The following is a 16,865-nucleotide window of genomic DNA, read 5'->3' as shown; positions in this document are numbered from 1 at the left end:
TACTTATGGCAAATTTCACAGGCTGCAATCAATTTACAGGTCACTGGGAGACCTTCAGGCAAAGGCATAACATATGTCTAAGAGGCTCAAAATAAGAAGCTATCTAGAAAATTGGATTTAAGTTATAAGGAAGCTTATTTAAAGCACTAAAATTCAGAAGATAGAGCCTTTCATAACCTTTAAGAGTTTTTATGATTTCACCCCAGTCCAATAAAGGTGTTTTTCAGCTTGAAGTCTAATATTAAGCAGCACTGAGGACTTTCCTTGCTAGTTGCAAAGTGTGATAACCTTTCTATACCTAGAAAAATAAAGTGTCACCTTTTATTCTGTGTCACCATTTTTATACAGCTACATATATTACAGCTACAAGCCAACAGCCTCTTTTGGTCACAGTCACACTGTATTCAGATTCATCATGAAATGATATTTAATTTAAATGAAATTTAATGATATTTTAAATTAAAATATTCATCTGATGATTAGACTCAGAGTTTGTCCAACAGCTCTGACACTGAGCTAAAACCATTGAAGGTAATGATTTGAACCTGTTAGGAGAATGAGGCAGTGTGGTGCTGATGGTCCCATCAGGCTGCATGCAATGAAGGCCTCAATTTATTGTTTTTCTGTGGTTTCCTTTTCTTCTTGATTGTTTCCTGATGAAACACAATAAGCACCTTGTTACAGAAAAATGCTCATTTATGTAGTACATACAGGACACCTCCATTCCATTGCTCTTGTGAACCCCATAGCAACCCCACAATAAAAACAGCCAGGCTTTCCTTAAGAGATCACAATTTCCCTTCCATGCATTGGCTTAGAGAAGCATAAAGATCTCATTTTGTCCTGCAGTCAAACTCATTGGCTCTCCCTTTGCCTTTTCTTCTCAGCAAGGAACTGGAAAGGACCACAGCCTTCCCTCTTATGGAAGGGACCTGCAGCATCTCAGAACTCCAGACTGACTGACAGAACCTCATGTTAGGAGACTGTGGGGGTCTTTGTGATGCATGGCTGAGAAGCCACTGTTTCTCTATCCTGATGTGAAAAGATTTTTAAAGAGTCTGTACTATATTTATTATTTGGGCTTTATTTGCAGGTTCCCACTGTTGCCTCAGTGTCTCATTCCCTGCCTGAGCAGCCAGAGTCTGCTGCTCTCATCTTGCAGACAGGGCATCATTTTAGAACAAAAAGCCCCAGTGAAACAGATGATGGGGGGCTCTGCCATGTTCCCTGTATTGAGCCTTGAGCTTCCAGCCAATAATGCCTTCTCCCAAGACAAAAGACACATACCTTCTGCCTTTCTTCTGATGTTAACCCAAAAACTCTCTCTCAGCAGCTCCTTAGACAAAGGAACAAAGTATTTATGATTAGATGTAGTGCAAGGATATCCTGTGATATGGAACATAGGACCAACAGGGTTTGAATTGAGGAGTGACAGAAACAATGAACTGTGCATAAAACATGGCTCAGAGACACAGAGACAGGGAGATGTGAAATATTTGAAACAGCTCCCATAAGAGACGTGGAACTGAATTGCAGAATCTTTTCAAAATTCAAAACCATAGCATAAAACGCGAATGAAGCAGGCGTTGACTCCTAAACAAGGATTTCAAGGCATATGGAAGATAACAACTTTAGAAAAGAAAAGCAAGCCCAGTGACTGTCAGATTGATTGAACACAGTGTCAGGAAAGATTGCTTTGTGAGTGTTGCTTCTTAAAGCATTACAAAGTCAGAAAGACATCAAAAACATTGATTGGCAGTAAAGGGGAGCAGAAATCACCAGTGATCAATAAGGTGGCTGCCAGCAGGTGGGGATGGCATGTCAGTGCAGGAAGCACTTTGTGGGGCTTCAAGTGGCTAAGTAATAGGACTGGGACCAAGTCATTGATCAAAATTATTTTTATGTTGTAAAAGGTCTTGAAAATAAACCTTCTGGTAATTGAATTCATTTAATAAAAATGCTGCTATTATTTGTGCCTGCTTAAAATGACTGCTAGCAGCCTCTGGAAGTCTTAAAGGCTAAACTTGTTGGCTATTTATTACAGAAGATGTTGGGATCTCCTGATACCACCAATTAATTCAGGCATATTGTTAGTAGTGGGAAGTGCTGGTAAATCACATCTCTGTTGCCAAAGTATTAATGAATTTCTTACATCATTCCACTTGATATAGGTCTCAGCCAGGCCTCATTCCCAAGCATGGAATCCAAGTACTTTCTCCAAGGTTTTGTCTTCCCAAAATGAGATGGTTTTAACCCTGCTGTGAGCACACTGGGAGGTGTCCTTACCTGGTCCCAGTTTGCAGCCCATGGTCAGCTTGCCATCCTCGCCATCCTTCATGCACTTCCCAGACAAGCAGTATTTACACAACTCTTTTCCAATATTGTTGCTGTGAAGTGTTGTGTACCCACCTACCTGTGCATGCAGGGGCTGCCATCTTCTCCATGGAGGTGAAGCAGCCAAGCTCAGCAGAGGAAGCTTCCCCTGGGTGCCTGCTTCTGGCCTGGAAAAGTTATAGAGGGCATTGGAGGTGCTGGAGCATCCCCTAGAGCAGGTGTGGCAGGCTGGGAAACAGCTCCCTGCTGCTCATGCAGGAGGCAGCACCCCAGAGCAGGGGCTGGAGGGAGCACCCTACAAGGTGGGGGGCTTGGCAAGGGTCATCAGGCTGTTGTGTAGTGTCCCGCTGATCACAGTCCCCATCCAGTGTTCCAGGATCCCTCTTCCACCCAGTGAACCACAACACAGACCTTACAGGTGAGAATGCAGCAACACAAAAGACAGCAGATGTAGTGTATTGATTTTAATCAGCACTTGTACATCAACAAGCAGTTTGACTTATTGATGTTTTTGTCCCTGTGCAGGTGCTGCTCTGGAGGCTGAGTGCTGCTGTGTTTCTGAAGGTGCTGCCAGCAGCAGATTGCAACAAAAATCTCTCCACAAACCTGAGTGGCTTCCCCCCAGGAACAACAGAATAGGTAACACAGCCCTGAGCACAGAACCAGAATGGGAGGTGGTGTTGGAGCTGCCAAGGTTTTGTTGCAAGACACCGAGAGCATCGATGGCATGACGTGTGTCCACCTCAGTGACAGCTCCTGGCTGGAGCAGCAAGGAGCTGTGACTACTAACACACTCAGTGGGGGGGTTTTGCTGCATTCTCTAGGATTTGGGACATCTGTGAACCCCCAGTCTGTCTGAGATGGGAATGAGTACTTTGCTTTTCCTGCCACAGTGCTGGGTTAGGGAGCAATGCCATTCATCCCAATAAATCACAGGGTGATGGTGGCTTGGTGGAAGACCCTGCTCCTCCAGGATGGTAAGGCAGAAATAGATGGAAGGAAGGAAATGTCAAAGGAGCTGTCAAGAAAGCTCAGGATCTGAGGTTCTGTTCAGAATGGAGACAGTCCCCTGTCCAAAAGGGATTTTGATGGGTCACAGTTGTCTGGGGAGGAGCATTGGTGGAAAGGGATTGGGTTATTTACTGGCAGCTCTCTAACAGTTGGAGACAATTAAGAAGGGAACAGTGAACTCCACTGTCACTGGCAGTTCCCAGCTGAGTACTGCTTGGGAATTTGAGATCTAATTAAAGCAGGCCTTGGATCTCGTCATTCCTGCATGCCTGGGACAATGAAATACTGACTCCTGCATCTGTTCCTTGTGTGTACTCGATGCAAATAAGTAAGAGGTCCGTAAATACATCAAAAACCATACTTTATTTTATGTATAGCAATACAATTTACATATTAAATAACACTATAATAGAATGATTTGATATAGTTTAACATAACAAAAAGAAGATTCTTCAAGTTACAAAAAGCCCCCAAACAAAAACCAAAAATGAACAAAAAAGTCTCCCTCAAAATACTCCCTCCCACCCTTTCCCCAAACCAAACACCACATTTTTATTTTTCTTCTGAATGGATCAATGAGACAAACGTATCTAGTGGCTGGCTAAGTCTAAATCCTGTTGCACACACTGACAATGGAATCCAAAAAAAAAAAAAAATCCAACTTTCACAATCACTGCCCCAAAGAAATGACATGTGTGGAAATCTTTTTTGGAGTGTGATGATGGCATCTCACTACCTTGAAACACAGAAGGTTTGTATTCACATAACCACCACAGAACTAGGAAGGAGGTGAAACTAGAAAAAAATTAGCTTTATATGAAAATATAAAATTCTATGATTATATACCATAGATACAAAGTTCCCAGAAGATGCTTATCTAAGCAACAGAATATTTACAGTTTTAATGACATTGCTATTTTAAAAATGAAGGAAAAGAAAACAGGAGTACACATGAATGCTTCGGTCTTTAGAAACAATGGCTGCTTGCTAGTCTCAAGTGTTCTAACAAAAAAAAAGTCACTACCCCAAATGTTGGAGAGTTGTGACATTGTATAAAATTGACTATCTCCTCTTTTGGAGACGTTTATTCTTAAAACTCAAGACATTTTTCTTGAAATTAATTATCCTCTGTAGAAAATGCTTCCCTTTGCAAATAGTTAACAAAAACACTAAAAACAGTTTAACAGCTAAGACAAAGTAGAGGCCAAATCTCTTTATTACAGTTCCTCTCTTTCCTTATTTTTGCATTCCTTCTCCTTTGATAAGTGAAGCCAATGAAGTTCACATTGTTAGAATGGCAACAAGGAGAAGAAGAGCAAAGGGTAACAGTGAATCACATCTGAAAAAAAAGAGAGAAAAAGAAAAAGAAGAAAAGCAATGCAGTAGATTAACAAATAGGCATTTTCCCTTCATATAAAAGTTCACTGGCACCATTTGAACATAAACTTCAGAACAAAAGATCTGATGTCAAAAGATCTGATGCTAAATCTTCAAGACAACTACAATTTTTTTTTTTTTTAATTAAGTTGGTTTTGTTTTGCTGAGAATTAGTAGCATGTATCTTTGGTAGAATCCATATCTATACTTTTAGCTTTTAAATAAAATACATCAGCTTTAAAAAAGATTAATGAGAAGGCAGTTGTGCTGTATCATAAAGATTCTTCTCCTAATGTTCCAATGTATCACTCTGTGTTCAAGCAATTTGAGCAGTCAGAAACTGGAAACACAAGTGAAATTTTGCAGATCCTGTAAATGACTCCACTAACCTAGAGCAGACCCACAGCACAGAAACAGTCACTTACAAGGACAAGTTTAAGGGGTTTGGATTTTTCTTTTTCCCTGTTTCTAAATTAGCATTTGGAAACAGACACTGAAATACTAAGGACAAATGCTGTTTAAATCAATGTTCTTTAGACGTTGATCCTGACTCAGTGGTCTGAGCGGTCCCACTGGCTACCCCAGACCTTCCTACCAAAGCCAAGCTCACACACAGGAGTGTTTGGAGGATGATTCTGAGCCTGCCACCTATTTCAGATGTTCAGATGACACAGAAGATTTCCAAGCATTTCCACTTGGAAAGCTTGGCTGCTTTTATGGTCCCAAGACACAGTTCACGTCTTTCACACAGTCTGCGGGCACAGGACACGTGCAAGACATGGGGAAATGGGATTTTCTAAATGTCGACATGTGTGTGCTTCAGTCCTTCTGTTCCTTATTTCTCAGGGCTGGTGCTGAGGACCACACTCTGCAGTGATATGGGAATGTTCTCAGGTCCTCTTTATTTGCAGACCTACACATTGCCTGGGAACCTTTGATGCTTGAAAGACATCCTGACTGAATGGCAGGAGCTGGGTACAGCCAAGGGATTGGGGTCCCAAAAGCAAGATGGTGATTTGCAGAGCAGATGGTGATTTGGGCTGGACACTCGTGGGAGCATCAGGAGAGTTTATCAGTGCCCATCTCTGAGCAGACATTGCTCCTTCTGCCACTCACTCAGTCCCAAGGAAAGGGTGCAAACCTGTGTAAGAGAGCAGAACTGCAGCTGCTTACAGGAGGATAGATTTGGCTCTTCTGTGTGCTTAATCCTGACCTTCACAAGCAATTTCTAGCTTCACCCCTTCAAGCCCCGTGCATCACTACCATCTATTGGCTACCTGGCTGTCAGCACAGCATTTAACTTACAGCTGGAGCTCCCTTACAAAATAATCCATGGAGAACTCATAGAACATTACTTCCCCATGGATTAAACCCCAAACAAGTATTTCAGGTGTTGGAAAATGCCAATGCAAATGCATGGATTTCCAAAGCATCTACCAAAGTTCAACCCCTGCAGCCTTCATTCATTGATGCTTAAAACTTGTGAGAAGGTAAGGGATTAAACCAAGGGTATTCAAGCAGTGAGTCAAAAACCACAGTTATCTTCTATCATGCCACTGAAATGAAAAGTAATCACCTGAAAGTACTGAACAAATCCAATCTTTTGATGCCTGCAGTAATCTTTGTGTCACTTAGTTGTCAAGGTTTGAATTTCTAACTTCTCCCTACATCTCCCCAGGAACTTAAAATACTTCTTTCTAGATTGAACTGATCCAGCTTATGAGGCCCTTTGTGCTACCAGCTGGCATTGGCTGGGTCCAGGTTCAGGACTGGGGGCACAGGGGGGCTCAGCAGCCTCTGAGGCTGATGAAGGCTGGCCAGAAAACCACTCAGCAAAACTTTCCAACCCTTGCTGGGAGCAGCACTTGAGAACTTATTTAAACCATTCTGTTACTGGGGTGTAGTGAATGGAGAGCCATCCTAACTCCTAGCGACTCCCTTCTTCATGCAGAGCAAAGGGGATGCAAACTACAATCTTTTGGAACATTCTGCTCATATTTTATCTGGACTAGCTGTTGCTGGGCAGGGGATTGCCTTACTGAAACCATGGGCTTATTAAATTGCTTGGTATTAGCAATGACTGGGATTTCTTGGATGAAGGGATTCAACAAACTGAGAAGTAAAAGGTGACTGTGTAAAAGGTTGCTGATAAATCCTTCAATACTTTGAATCTTTCTCTTATTAAGATAAAAGGCCAAATGTTAGCACATACCAGTTTGCACAGCTCCTGTGCTCTCAGCGAGGCTGTTTCAGTTTGCACCTTAAGAGGTTCTGAACCAACATATCTACTCTCAATATCCTTTTAAGCCGTTTGCTTTCAGTTTCCTTGTAAGTGAAAATAAACAGAACCTTGCCAAATGTCTGTATTTCAGCAAGATTGGACTGGCAGAAATTAATAGGTTTACATTTAAATGAAAAAAAAAAAAAAAGTTGTAGTATTTTGACAAGTCCTGAAAAATTACAATGCATGTTTTCTGTAGTTTAGAAGAAATTAATGCCACATATAAAGGATAGTGCCTTTAACTGTACACCAAGGGTCAGGATGGCTGAAATCATGTATTTTCTTCTGCAGGCAGATTCAATAACCCCTCCCTACTCAGCCAAGCTATGAAGGGCACAACTAATTTCAGGAGAATTAAGCATGTGCTTACTTCTTTTGTTAATCAGGGACCGACCTTCTTGAATTGCAACCAAATACAAAGGAAGAGGGAGCCAGTGAGGATGTAAACTTAAATGCTCCAAACAATAATTACTGACATAATCTGGGGGAAACCATTCTATTGGCATGGGAGGGAAAACACAATAAACTAAGGTTTTGCTATAGAATTAGTCTGGCAAAAAAAAAAGAGGGAGAATGTAACTTTATAGGTAGTTTTTTTATTAGTTTGCTTCACCAGTAAATATGGATCAGTACTTTATGTTTTAGCACTAAAGTATGAAAATTACACACCTGTAAAAATGGCATCTAACAGTTATGAAATTAAGAAACGCCTGTCATCATGTAACATACCATTAGGTGTGAGGTCATATTCAAGAAATAGTAAGGAAATTAGATGTGTTTAAAATATTGAATAGCTTAGTAATGTAAAATATTGCTACCTTTAATATATCTCAAAACTGGTCTGCTTTTGGGTTGTTGTAGATTTCTCACTGTATTGGCTCCTATGAAAATAAAACAAAATACTTTCCCATCACAGGGCTGGTTAAAAACCAAAATCAACATTTTCCTGAATACATGGGGAAACTTTGAAACTGTAAATTCAAAACTTATCATTGCATCCCACATATGAATTGCATCTAATTTATAATTATCTTGTATGTAATTCATATATTCCACATGAAGCAAGTCTCAGGCCTGTAAGTATACAACACAGCAATTTGAAACAATAGAGAAATAATTGTTTCAGCTCTACAAGGCTGTTGGACCTTCACTGTAGCTAATAATCACCTGCCACATTTTGTCAAGAAAGGATGAACACTGCTCATCCACTCCACTGGAATGCAGAACACCATTACCAAAACTTTGACATGATCACTAAATAATAAATATGGTATGAAAGGGGTACAGTATCTGTTGTAGAAAGAATCCATCTGGCCTAGCATTCAAGATTTAAGATTCCAGGGTCACTGTAGTTAGCAAAAATTCACTGCATTTAAACAAAACAGAAAAAGCATATGTTTGTTGTCATGGAATGTCACATCAGGGCTTGTCTTGTATTAGGATATTATAGGCAGTAACACTGATCATATAGTGCAAACTAGATAAAATTGCGTTTCACTGTGTGAAATAAACAGAGGTGCAAATGCTCAGTAGGATACCATTAAGACATAAAATGGCAAAAAATAAATATCAAAACTTTTATCAGTGTAAAAAAGTAATTGGGTTATTGTATAACCTAGAGTCTGGCAAAAAAGGCCTCAAAAAAGTTCACTCAGTCTTCAGAAGTTCTACAAATTAAGTGCCTTTTCAGGTTTCCAATTAGACAAGAGACTCCATGCTTTCTGCAGGATCAGATTCGTCACTGGCCATCACAGCACCATTTTTGTCCAGTGTCATGGGACCATTTCCATTTTCCTTAGTGCTGACCAAGCTTAGCATTGCCTTATAAAGAAACTGGTACTGTTCCTGGAAAAGAAAGAACAACTTATTTCAATCCTTTGAGTGTACATAAATGAGCAGCACTTTAATTTGGCATTTCCAGGGAAGGTCATGAGCATTCATTACCAGAAGCAAACATATAGCAAAGAAATAGAGCAATTACCTCTGTTCATCCAGTTTAACTTTGTCAACCCAAACTCCAATTTGGAAGTAGATTATATAATTGCTGATATACTGTTAAACACTTCAGGAGGGTGGGACAAAACCTGAGGCCACAGCTCAGCCCCAGGTCACTCCCTGGGTGGCAGAACCTTGTACCACACACACCAGGGAAGGGGCTGCTCTTGCTGGACACTCAGGGAAGAACTTCATCTCCCTGCAGCTTCACCTGCCCTGAGCATCCCTTCATACCACAACATGCCAGATCTAAAGAGCAGCGCTTAGCTCACAGGGCTGGCAGGCAGATGGTGACAAGCTGAAAGGCCCTTCTCTGCTAAGACTTGCCTGTATGATGCTTCCCTCCAAAGTATGAGAAATAAGTTTAAGTGCAAATCAGAGACTTACAGTGTGGCTTTGAGGTTAACAAAAAATTACAGCTACACAAAAAAAGTTCAAATGCAAATTCTGCTTGGTAGCAGATGCTGTAGGGCTTGATAATATACACAATGCATGTTTTAGTTCATGCTTTTGGTCTCAGAGGAAAACCCTGTAAACAATCTATTTATAGTCCATTTAAAGACTTACAATGTCTGTAAATACTCCAGGCCGCATAAGATTTATCATCTTTGCCACCTGGAACACATCGACAGCATTTTCATTCTCCAGCTGCTGAGACAGAGTGGTAAGGGCACAGAGAGTTCCTGCTGACACAGCTCCATACCTGGAAAACCACACCAAAATGAAGAGTTACTCAGAAACTGACACAGAGTCATGAAAGTGTTGTTATAGCCTTATTTCATTACTGTAGTTCCTCTTTGTATTTACTAAATGCTTGTTTTATAGTGGCTAATTTTTTGTCATTTCAATTCGTAGAAGAAATTTGATGGTACACCAGTAATCTCAGGTATCTGTACTATTGAACACAAAGAACTGCATCAGCAGCAGAACATGAACCATTCCAAAATACCCAGCCTGGAGACTGGAACACTGAAATCAGTTCTCCCACAACACATGGGCTGAGAGCATCTGCATTACCGTGGAGTGGATTTTAAATTCATTAGTGGGAGCTCAAGCAAAACATGAGTGATTAGAAAGAAATGAGACTTTGTCTCCCTCCACATCTGACAATTGCAGAAAACTAATACAGCTCTGTGGTGCTCACAAGTAATTGGGGCGGATCTCAAAATCCTGCCTAGGTCTGATTCATCAGTAAAGGCAACATCCCTGAGCCAGGCACCCAGGAGACATTACAGATTTTGAAGAGTTGAGCTGTGTTGTCATGTAATAAAATCCCAAGCAGCACTTATTCATCAGGAGCACACATCAGTCCTTGAGATATCCTTGAGATACTGGTCAGGTGGAAACCTCACTGCTGCAAGCCTGGGGGTGGGCTTAGGCTGTAGGTGCAGGTGTGAGGCACAGCATGAAGGATCCCACACAACGGCTTCTGAGGAGCCTCCACTCTCCTCTGCTCTCCTGGTACTCAGGAGACTGAAATTCTGTCCTGGCTGTGCTATGGGTCTGCTCTGTGACTTTGAGAAATCTGTGTTTAAATGCTCCCATTAAGAAATGGGGTCATCAGTGCTGACCTGCTCTCCAAGCCACTTGGAGAGCTTTATTTGAAAACTGAAATCATCAGCAAATGCTACAATACCATCTTGTACTGCAAAATTACCACTAGGATTTGTACAGCATTCCCATGGAAATCAAGACATATGCTGACTTAATTTTATATGATTTTTGCAAACTCAAGCTCAGTTTGCCTAGAAAGGGAAACGAACTCAGATCACAGTGGATGTGCTCTATTGGATGTAAGGTCTCGAGGAGAAGCAGCAGCACCATACAGATGGCTGTGACTCATCTACAGGGACAGTGGACAAAGTGTCCAGTGCATGAACTTGACAGGACACAACTAAATCCTTCTGAGGGTGTAACAGCATAATTTTCACTTGGGCTGCTAATTTCCAGATCCAAACAATCTGAATAATTTTCTTGCAGAAAATTCTGCAGCAGATCTTTACGTAGTTGCCTACACTTGGGCAGTTACATTTAAAAATCTTGACAACTGTCTCAAGTTGGAATTTCTGAACTTTAAAAAATGTTAGCAAGTTCATCCCACCATGTACTTCCTAAATACCACATAAATTCAGTTATCTGCAAATTCATATATTTGGAATTAATCTGCAGTTGTAATTATTAGTAGATTATGTGATATAGTTGTTGCTTGTAGCAAAGGGAAATTTTCATTTTCAGCTACATTTCCTTAGACTCCAATTAAAAGCAGAATCCACATTATGTATTAGGCGTAAAGATAAAATCATTGAATATGACAAATAAACCAAAAAAGCAATGTACAGAAAGAATGACTCAGCATTGCTTGGAATGCAATTTTGATTTTCTTTTTTCATCTGGCAATGAAATGCCCAAATCAATAATGTTTCTAATTTTGTAAAACATAATCTTAAATACTGCAAGAGCAGCAAAACTTCACTTCAGACTACCCAAAGCATGAATATTAAAACCAGCCTGGAATTAATCAGTGCTGGTGAAAGGCAACAGAGCTTAAAGTCTGCATAAGCAAGGCAGGAGGAGGTGGAGGGAGAAAAACTACTTGCTGCAGCCCAGGGCACTGTTTGCAGGAGTCAGTTGTGAAAAACCTGTTGCAGCAACCTGGATGTGCAGGGAAAGCTCCAGCAGCACCAGTGGACATCAATGCCCTCCTGGGACACCAGCACAGTGCCTGCTCTGACACTGACACACCAGAATGTGGCAGTGAGGCTGTTGCAAAGATTCCCAAGACCTTCCCACTGATTCTGTTTTGTGGCAAGTTCTAACAGGCTGCAGTGCATGGGGGCTGTAGGTGGAGCAGGAGTTTGTGCTGGCTTGGTGCTCTTAGGACAACGTGAGCATTACCAGAAGTTGGGCTTCCTTGGGATTTTAGGCACAGAATGATTCCAGGAAGTGCTCTTTCCCTCTAAGGAGATAGGTCAGACCCAGGCTCCAGCCTCACTGTAATGGTATTCTGCAGCTCCATAATGTGTGCAAGTAACAATATGCAATGCAGTATTTAGCACTCTTTATAACTGGGTGTTCAAACATTGCTGGTGAGACAATGCTCACCACTGTGCTACAAAAGAGGCAAGTGTTGGCACATGCTGGACTGGAGTTAGTGGGCCCCCTCCCTCCCACTTGGCACTGTATTCCCCTTGGAATATTTTTTGGGAAGCAGAAGGAGGAAGAATAAATCTGCTATTAGAAGACCTGGGCCCTTTGTCACAAGACATTTCTGCTGCTCATCATGAGACACAGCTGAGCCAAGCTTGTTCTGTCTTACATGGCACATGAAACCTGAGCTGTTAGACAGGAGCCTGGGCTGTTTTGAAACTTGTTTCCATCAGCCCACATTAGGCTGCTTAGAGACTTAACTAAATCAAAGCCCTGCTGGCTCTTTAACAGGTTGTAGGATTTGCTTGGGGTATTTCCAGGAGCAGAAGAACGTAAGATTATAACCAACACAAAAATTACACTAAGCAAAATGTATTTGGCCTCAGCTGCCCACTGAAAACTCATCCTTGGAAGTTTATATATTCTTAATCTGTTCCCTGGACTACTAAATCTGTTCCCACCTTCTCCTGGACTATTAAACCCCACGTACTCCATGCAGAAATAGACATCAGTCCTAACAAGTGTCTTTCAGCTGAGTGTACAAGCTGCACATAAATGGGAGAAAAGTGATGACATACTCATCATGAACTATGGTGGGGCCATCCCTTGTTAAGGCCTCTTCCTTGATTACATTGATAAGTTCAAAGGTACTGCTGATGGGAGCGTCAGGGTTTGGCCATTTGGGGCACTGAAAGTGGCGGACTTCCAGCACGTAGTCATCCTGCAATGACAAACCAGCCTGGCATTAGCTCCCCTTCACAGCCATCCACCCTAGGGACAGAGAGGAAAGAGCCTCACTGCAAACTGGAGGGAAACTCTCTTCTTCCAAACAGTTTACATAGACAAAGGACACACAGCTCCAGCATCTCTGTAACAGTGAGCACCCTAAAATAATGCAAATTTGACAAAATGTTTAATCAATAAAAGATTTTGTATTTGAATTCAGGGCTCATATCAAACCTCTCTCAGAGTCCTTATGGCTCAGAAGTCAAACTAGAGCAACCAAGTCAAATTTAAATGGGCTTGCAAATGAATGTCTTGCAGCAAAGTCCAGCTGCAATCCAGATAACAAACTAGAAGCAGGTTTGTAGTTCAAAAGAATCATGGTTACATTTTTATGATTAGTTAAGACCCCCAAACAACTATAAATGCTGAATTTTTTAAGCAGAAATAAGACAATGCACCTTGGTAAAATCACATGTCTTCACTTTCAAGCAAGACAAACAGTTAATACTAGCCTTACTAGCTACCTCCTCTAGCTAGAGGAATCTACCTGGAAGTAGAAGATGTGAGAGGGAGAAGGAGCCAATGAAAATACCTTTCCCCTGAGAGCAACATGCATTTACAAGTAAATCCTTTTCAAAAATTTTCTGAACTCGTCTTCTTCTGTATTTAAATGGCATCGATATAATTTTGGTGAAAAGCTCAGACCCACATTTGAAGGTTTACTTTACCTGGGTAGCTTCAAGGATAAAGTCATGGATGATAATTTGCTCTTCATTAGAGAGGCACAGTCTGTCTTTGCTGATAAGAGTCACAGTAAAGGCCTCACAGTTCATGGATTCCTCACGACTTGGCCAGTACACAAACTCATCTTCTGCCTGGAGAAATGAAAGAACACACTACTGCAGCCTTTCAGATACCTTGGTGCAACTAAAAAAATCCAGTGGATCAAAAAATTGTTTTGATAAATAGAGATGATCAGGAACTGACCTTAAAAAAACACTTATGTCTAAAACAAATTTACTATTACAGTAGGCAGTAAACCTGCCAGATTCTCCCTTTGTGTGTTCAAACAGGTAACATCTGCTTTTTAACGGGTTTCACAGGGAAATGGTTATCTTAGCTCACTCATACTTAACCTTTGTATTGTATCCCAGGCTTTATGACCTCCTGCCTACACAGTTTTGTTTGAAAGTCAGATATTTGTTTAGAAAAAACTCATTGGCCTTTAAAAATTAATGACTTGTTATTTTTAATTTGTGTTTATTGTGGTCTAATCCAAAACTCAAGGTCTGTAGATCAGGCCTAGCTAGGAGATTGATGGATACTTAGGTACGGCTTGAATTTTTAGGAGTGAGCAGAGGAGTGAAGTGGAAGAGAAAAAGCCAAATTTTCTTAGCCTTGAAAAAAACACTGGTTAAACTTCATGCAAGTTCTCCTTGCATGAAGAGCAAAACACCTCTACTGAAGGGACACTGTAAAACCTCAGTGAGACTGGGAAGGCTGGAAGAAGTTCATGCTGAGGTAGCCTGACTGGCAGGATATAAGTGAAAGCTGTTCCTTAAAACAGCTGTCAAAGCCCTTCTTTAAAAAATAACTGTGAATTCCTAATGTGCTGCAGAGAAAGGAAATTATGGTCTGTCACCACCTACATGCAAAGTCTGTTTCTTCTCCTGCCTTCAAAGGTGTATGTCCTTGCAGAATGAGCACAGAAGTTGCCCTGGCCACATGCACAGGGCAAACCCATGTCTCTGGACATCCCATCTCTCACTCACGAGCAAACATGAACTATGAGCTGATGTCATCCAGCCATGGCCTTGTACATCCCTCTTAAACCAAGTGTATTCCTGTGGGTCTGCAGCTCTGATCCGCCAGATACTGTTGAGATTTGAGCTGTCAGTGTTCATTCTGAAAATGTGACTTAAGGTTTTACATCCTTACAATTCTGCCCTAAATAAGCAGAAGTGCTGGGAAGCAGAGTAATATGGCCAAGTGCCAGGCAAAGGACCTGTCCTGCCACTGACAGGTCCTCATACAGGTACCTTCCATTATTGTCTTGTCCTTTGGCATTGCACATCCAACACCTTGGTGCTGTCTGAATCCTGTGCCATCCCTTCCTGCCAGCCAACACATCCCAAACTGACTACTGAGCCAAAGCCAGATGCCACTGCCACCCTGGCCACCTCCACCCTGGGAATGGTGAAGGTGAAAGCATGGTGGCTGAGCCCAGCATTCCACCTTTACCCTTTGATCACTGTGGTTCTGCAGAGCTATTTCATGTACATGAGAAAACAAGATCGGCCTCTTCATTTCCACCTGACATACTTTCATTTCATAAGCACTTTCTGATCTGATTGAATGTCTCTGAGCACTCCTTGCAGTGCTGCACTCCCTTTCATCCCCACACACAAGCAGCATATTGACTGCTGCCTCTTTAGTAGCCCCTCATGACTGCTATTTTCCTGCTGTAATGAAGGTGGTTTCTCTTCCACTTTCAGCTACAGTTGTCTATTCACCTCGCTGATGCGTGCATGAAGAAACGAACCGCTTAGTTCCTAATCCTTTTCAACACGCCCTCTTGAGATGTGCTAGGAAATCTGGAAGTAGTGATTAGCACTTCACCTGTGTCTCCTAATTCTATCTCTCTGTCTGACTCATTATTTCCACTTAAATTAACATTCTTTGCTTTTTACTTTCATTAAAAATGGCATGTGCAGTCTTGTACTCATAGTCTTGCATGGCCTAAGACTTAAGCTCACAGGAAAACAAGCAATTATCCTCCTGTCCCTACCTTGCATTTCTGCTCCTCTCAAAGTCCTTACCCATAACCCCAGCCTCTTCATACCCTCAGTCCTTGCACCCTGCCAGGCAGCCCTCAGGAGCCTTGCAGATGCTGACAGCACTGGTATGCTGTTCTATCTGTGAGCACTGTGGTCCCTTCAGCCCTGGATGTCCATGAGTGAGTGCAAAGGCAACAGCAAAAGAACATCCCTACATTATTGAACTTACCTTTTTGTAACCAGTTTATGGCAAAGTTTGAGTAGGTGGCTCAAAAATTGGCTTTGCTTTCAGCCACAAAACAGCCCCAGCAGGCAATGAGTGACCCTGTGCTGTGCCCAGCTGGGCTGTGACAGTGGCACCACGCAGGGAGAGACACAGGAAACTCACCAGGCTCTGGTTGTCCGGCAGCATGACAATGATCTGTGCATTGTGGTCCCAGATCATTCGCCAGAAATCTTTAGTTGTATGTGGCAGTGGATGTTGGGTTATGATGAACTCGTTACTCCTGTAGTAGCCCTTTGGCAGCAAAACAAACACACATTACTTACTGCCTCCCATACTTTTAAAGCATTGATTAAATTTCTGGGGACACATAATGACCCTATTTCATTTCACACCATAATATTTTCACACAGACTATATTTTCTTAACTCCATTTCAATTCTACAGAGTCCCTACTGCTTTAATTTACTTTAAATCCCAGTATCTATTTGACTGTATCTCACAGAAATACACATTCCATCTAAATGCATCTTGTAATTAATTTTTTTAGGCAAGAATCTTTAATAAAACATGGTTAATAGCTTTACATTATGAGGAAGGTGTTAAAATCTCATCTGTTAATACACAGCCATTACATACAGAATTAAGACAATTATAGGCATCTGGTATTTAGCACCTTAGAATTGATTTTACTTTGTAATTAGGTGTTGGCTTCCTCACCATGATATAAGAGGCATTAATGTAATCTGTTCCCTTCATTCCAGGCAGTGGTGCCAAGCCCACTCTAGCACGCTCAGCTATAACATTAGGGGAAAAAAAAAAAAACACAGAGAAAAAAAAGATCAAAGTCTGATCATGGCACAATGCAGAAAGTAAGAATTTCTCAGCCGTTAACAAAGCAAACAGTGTGCAGCTCCCATCTCCCACAGGAGCAGGCCAGCACTTTAACTGCGTTAAACCACTGCCTGCTAACACAGGATATAAAAGAGAATGT

At 41.5% G+C, this 16,865-nt stretch overlaps 1 protein-coding gene across 2 annotated transcripts in view; it reads right to left on the bottom strand.

The window, feature by feature from the left end:
• Nucleotides 1-5,557: 5,557 nt before the first annotated feature.
• Nucleotides 5,558-16,865, bottom strand: part of PTPRG (protein tyrosine phosphatase receptor type G) — a 387,653-nt gene continuing 376,345 nt past the window's right edge. For both annotated transcript variants that reach the window (XM_059856705.1, XM_059856706.1), the window contains 6 exons: nt 16,592-16,668; nt 16,037-16,165; nt 13,600-13,746; nt 12,724-12,866; nt 9,566-9,701; nt 5,558-8,848 (listed from right to left, as the gene is read on the bottom strand). In XM_059856705.1, coding sequence (XP_059712688.1) covers nt 8,702-8,848; nt 9,566-9,701; nt 12,724-12,866; nt 13,600-13,746; nt 16,037-16,165; nt 16,592-16,668 — 779 coding nt within the window. In that variant the 3' untranslated portion in view covers nt 5,558-8,701. The remainder of the gene's footprint in view (nt 8,849-9,565; nt 9,702-12,723; nt 12,867-13,599; nt 13,747-16,036; nt 16,166-16,591; nt 16,669-16,865) is intronic.

Source organism: Haemorhous mexicanus, chromosome 11, assembly GCF_027477595.1.
Source record: "Haemorhous mexicanus isolate bHaeMex1 chromosome 11, bHaeMex1.pri, whole genome shotgun sequence".
In the NCBI taxonomy this organism is placed as follows: domain Eukaryota; kingdom Metazoa; phylum Chordata; class Aves; order Passeriformes; family Fringillidae; genus Haemorhous; species Haemorhous mexicanus.
The sequence above is the reverse complement of the archived record's forward strand: the minus strand, read 5'-3'. Positions and strand labels throughout refer to the sequence as shown.